This window comes from Carlito syrichta, unplaced genomic scaffold (assembly GCF_000164805.1).
Source record: "Carlito syrichta isolate Samal-C Ts95f unplaced genomic scaffold, Tarsius_syrichta-2.0.1 Scaffold145297, whole genome shotgun sequence".
Taxonomy (NCBI): Eukaryota; Metazoa; Chordata; class Mammalia; order Primates; family Tarsiidae; genus Carlito; species Carlito syrichta.
In genome coordinates, this window is record NW_007089393.1 from 367,528 (window position 1) to 372,383 (window position 4,856).

Sequence of the window (4,856 nt, forward strand, 5' to 3'; positions counted from 1 at the left end):
TCCACTCACCTCAGCCTCCCAAAGGCGCGGGATTACAGGCTGAGCCACTGAGCCTGGCTGATTTTTGATTTATTGTAGAGATGAGGTCTCTTTTTCTGGAGTCTCACTCTGTCGCCTTCTGCCTCGACCTGTTGGGCTCCGGCGATCCTTCCGCCTCAGCCTTCCAAGTAGCTGAAACTACAGGCGCGCATTACCACCCCGGCTAATTTTTTGCTTTATTGTAGAGATGAGGTCTCGCCAAGTTGCCCAGGTGGGTCTCGAACCCGCAGCCTCAGGCAATCCACTCACCTCAGCCTCCCAAAGGCGTGGGATTACAGGCTGAACCACCAAGCCCGGCTGAGATGAGGTCTCACCAAGTTGCCCAGGTGGGTCTCAAACCCGGCGGGCTCAGGCAAGCTGAGCCACTGAGCCCAGCAGCAGCAATATCTTTATGCATATGTATTAGAAATTGCCACAGCCCACTATTTCATTGCTTAAACTGTGAATCTTGTCGAGTAATCAGGTTCAATATAATAAACTTGCCTCTGTGATGTGATTAAATTATGTTCTAAAATGCATGCATTCTGGTTCCTTTTCGGTTATCTATATTCTTATGTAAACACTTCAACAATCATCTTTCTCTCAAAATTTTTACTCAATTGCCTGAGCCCGTGGGTTCGAGACCCGCCTTGGCAGCAAGACCTCATCTCTACAATAAATCAAAAACTCAGCCGGGCGTGGTAGCGCATGCCTGTAACTCCAGCTACTCGGAAGGCTGAGGCGGAAGGATGGCCGGAGCCCAGCAGGTCGAGGCTGCGGTGGCCGGGAGCGGCCACTGCACTCCAGTCTGGGCGACAGAGTAAGACTCCAACTCAAAAAAAAAAAAAAAATTTTTTTACTCAAAAATGAAAAAGCTTTCATATTTTTGTCTAATTTCAGCATAATTGATTTCAAAATACATTTGAATGTACTTGAAGCTCTTTAACTTGATAAATAGTGAACTCATAAGTATTTCAAAGATTCATATAGTGCTATATATCCTAAAAAAAAATCCAAATACCTGTTAGTGACATTGAAATTATATTCAGGAATTTGATTCAGGAACAAGATTCAGGAATTTGAACACAAATGGGTTCAAGTGTTTTCCACAGTATTCTAACACAAAAACCATGCAAGTAAACTAAATTGTTGTTTAATATGTATGTTTCTCCTTAAGCTTACTGAGAAAAGTGATCATCTCAGTATCCTTTGACTCTAGTACCCAGCACAAAAAAGGCACTCAAGATTAATTTCTTGAAATTAGTTTAATGTTGATTCTTAGAAATAATGGAGTAGGCCGGGCTCAGTGGCTCATGCTCATAATCCCAGCACTTTGGGAGGTAGAGGTGAGACGATTGTCTAAGCCCACGAGTTGGTTCAAGACCAGCCTGAACAACTTGGTGAGACCTCATCTCTGCAATAAATCAAAAGTTAGCTGGGCATGGTGGTGTGCTCATGTAGTTCCAGCTACTTGGAAGGCTGAGGCAGAAGGATCACCTGAACCCAGCAGTTTGAGGTTGCAGTGGCCATAAGCATGTGACAGAGTGAGACACCAACTCAAAAAAAAAAAAAAAAGGAGTAAAGAAAAAGTAGTCCAGTAGAAACTGGTAGCAAGATATATATGACCTTCAACTTACTTTATTTCATTATATTAGACTTACCAAATACAAGATGCAATTGAAGTGATCTACAGATACTGTCAAGCAATATCACTGATTGGTCTGCCACAATAATAAACCCATCGCTTAAGCTGCATGCCTGTATCTTTGGATTTAATGAGGCCTGTGAGAGGGAAAAGCATGACTAAAATTAAATTAAACACTTTCATGTAAGTTTAACAATGCTTACCAATAGTATCACAGCCCTAAACACCAAAGTTTAAACTTAACCTATCAGGGCATTTTTCTTTAGCCCATCTAATTAGTTATGAAGTTTTTCTTTGTATGGTGTATCTTCAGGCCATCCAGGATCTATGCAGGTTAACGGTTCAGGAAGAATAGGAAGGGCCAAGGATTCCATGTTCACATGCTTGTTTCCTAAGGGTTGACCTTATGATGTAGGAGCCAGCAGTTTAACATAAAGGAATGAATCCAGACTGGCCTAAATTCTCAGTGTCACAGACACACAAAGGAGCAGTGGCTCACACCTGTAGTTCCAGCTAACTAGAAGTCTGAGACAGAAGGATCTCCTGAGCCCAGCAGGTTGAGACTGCAGTGGTCATGAGCATGCCACTGCACTCCAGCCTGGATGACAGAATGAGACACAGACTCAAAAAAAAAAAAAGGAGAGGGAGAGTGGAAAACTGTGAACTAGATAGGGGCACATGCCCCACAGAAGCAAAATAGAACAGAATCTTTTTTTTTTTTTTTTTTTTTTTTTTTGAGTTGGAGTCTCACTCTGTCATCCAGACTGGAGTGCAGTGGCACGCTCCTGGCCACCGCAGCCTCAACCTGTTGGGCTCCGGCGATCCTTCCGCCTCAGCCTTCCAAGTAGCTGGAACTATAGGCACGTGCTACCACGCCCGGCTAATTTTTGATTTATTGTGGAGATGAGGTCTCGCCAAGTTGCCCAGGCGGGTCTTGAACCCGCGGGCTTAGGCAATTTACTCCTCAGTCTCCCAAAGCGCAGGATTACAAGCTGAGCCACCCAGCCCAGTTAGAAGAGAATCTTAACACAAGCCCATCTCTACTAGGACACCCTAGTAGAGATGCAACACTGGGATAGCCATACATCCTAATTTATTTATTTTTTTAAAGCTGGATCTTAAGGCTCAGCCTGTAATCCCAGCACTTTGAGAGGTCAAGGCAAGTAGATTGCCTGAACCCGTGGGTTTGAAACCAGTCCAGGCAACTTGGTGAGACCTTGTCTCTACAGTAAATAAAAAATTAGCTGGGCATGGTAGCACATGCCTGTAGTTCCAGTTACTTGGAAGGCTGAGGTGGAAGGATTGCTGAAGCCCAGCAGGTCAAGGCTGTGGCGGCCATGAGCATGCTACTGCACTCCAGCCTGGGCAACAGAGTGAGACTACAACTCAAAAACAAAAGAAAGAAGAAAAAAGATGCTGGATCCTTATGCAAAATGCTCTGATTTTTAAATATCGACAGCTAGGTCAACAATTTTAAAAACACTGTGCAGGCCAAATCTGAGTCAGCAGCATTCAGCTTCTGTTGATGAGAACTTCCCATACATAACTATCTTGAAGCAGCTGGACAGCTTAACAGCTGAAGAAGCTCAGTCACTTAGTAGATCAGTGATCATAGGCAACTGCCTCCACAGACTCCCCATAAAACAGGAATAATAGTAACAACAATAATAATACCTACAAAGCACTTGAATGAAGACTAAATGAATTAATTCATGTGATGAACTTAGAAGAGAGCCTTGTACATACTCATATGCTCAAATGTTAACTATTCTTATTCTTTTTTTTTTTGAGTTGGAGTCTCTGTCGCCCAGACTGGAGTGTAGTGGCCGCTCCCGGCCACTGCAGCCTCGACCTGCTGGGTTCTGGCGATCCTTCCTCCTCAGCCTTCCAAGTAGCCGGAATTACAGGCATGCGCTACCATGCCCAGCTGATTTTTTGATTTATTGTAGAGATGAGGTCTCAGTGCCCAGGTGGGTTTCGAACCCGCGAGCTCAGGCAAACCACTCACCTCAGCCTCCCAAAGGCGCGGGATTACAGGCTGAGCCACCGAACCCGGCTATTCTTATTCTTTCTGGGCAAAATATAGCCAACCACTTCATTTTATGCCTTCTTCACGAATAATTCCTGAAAATCCCACTACATCCTGACTCCTCTTCTATTTAGCTTTGTACTTGCTTTTTCAACCAGTAAAAGGCTATACAAAGGCACTGCAAAAAAGAAACTTTGCTATATCTTCTAGGGATCTCTCTATGCTGTTCTACCTGCCAAATTGCTCTTCCCTTTCTTAAGGTCCAAGGCAAGTTATTAATCTTCTTTATTTAGTTTTGAGTCAGAATCTCACTCTGTTGCCCAGGAGGGAGTACAGTGGGTGGGCAGAGGCCACCACAGCCTCAACCTGCTGGGCTCAGGTGATCCTTCCCCCTCAGGCTTCCAAGTCGCTGGAACTAAAGGCATGTGCGACCACACCCAGCTAATTTTTTTTTTTTGAGTCAGAGTCTCACTCTGTCACCCATGCTGGAGTGCAGTGGCACACTCACGTCCAACCAGGGTTGACCTGCTGGGCCCTGACAATCCTTCCGCCTCAGCCTTCTAAGTAGCCGGAACTACAGATGCGAGCTACCATGCCCGGCTAATTTTTGATTTATTGTAGAGATGAGGTCTCACGAAGTTGCCAAGGCTGGTCTCAAATCCACGGGCATAGGCAACGCACTCTCCTCGTCCTCCCAAAGTGCTGGGTTTATAGCCTGAGTCACTGAGCCCAGTTTTTTAATTACTGTAGAGATGAGGTCTGGCCAAGTTGCCCAGGCTGTTCTCAAACCCCTGGGCTCAGGCCATTCTCTCACCTTAGTCCCTGTAAAGTCCTGGGATTATAGGCTTGAGCCACCATGCCCAGCTTATCATTATTATTATTATTATTATTATTTGAGTTGGAGTCTCACTTTGTCACCCAGGCTGGAATGAAGTGACATACTCACGGCCACCACAGCCTCAACCTGCTAGGCTCAGGTACTCCTTTCACCTCAGTCTTCCAAGTAGTTAGAACTACAGGCATGCGCCACCACGCCCAGCTAACATTTTTTTTTCTTTTTTTCTTTTTTTTTTGAGTTAGAGTCTCACTCTGTTGCCTAGACTGGAGTGCAGTGGCCGTTCCTGGCCACTGCAGCCTTGACCTGCTGGGCTCCAGCGATCCTTC

General features: G+C 45.1%; 1 protein-coding gene across 1 annotated transcript in view; it reads right to left on the bottom strand.

Moving 5' to 3' along the window:
* The window catches only part of KNTC1 (kinetochore associated 1), a 102,679-nt gene that overhangs the window by 95,726 nt on the left and 2,097 nt on the right, over positions 1–4,856 (bottom strand). Inside the window, exon 2 of the mRNA XM_008050409.2 lies at positions 1,680–1,800. Coding sequence (XP_008048600.1) covers positions 1,680–1,800 — 121 coding nt within the window. The remainder of the gene's footprint in view (positions 1–1,679; positions 1,801–4,856) is intronic.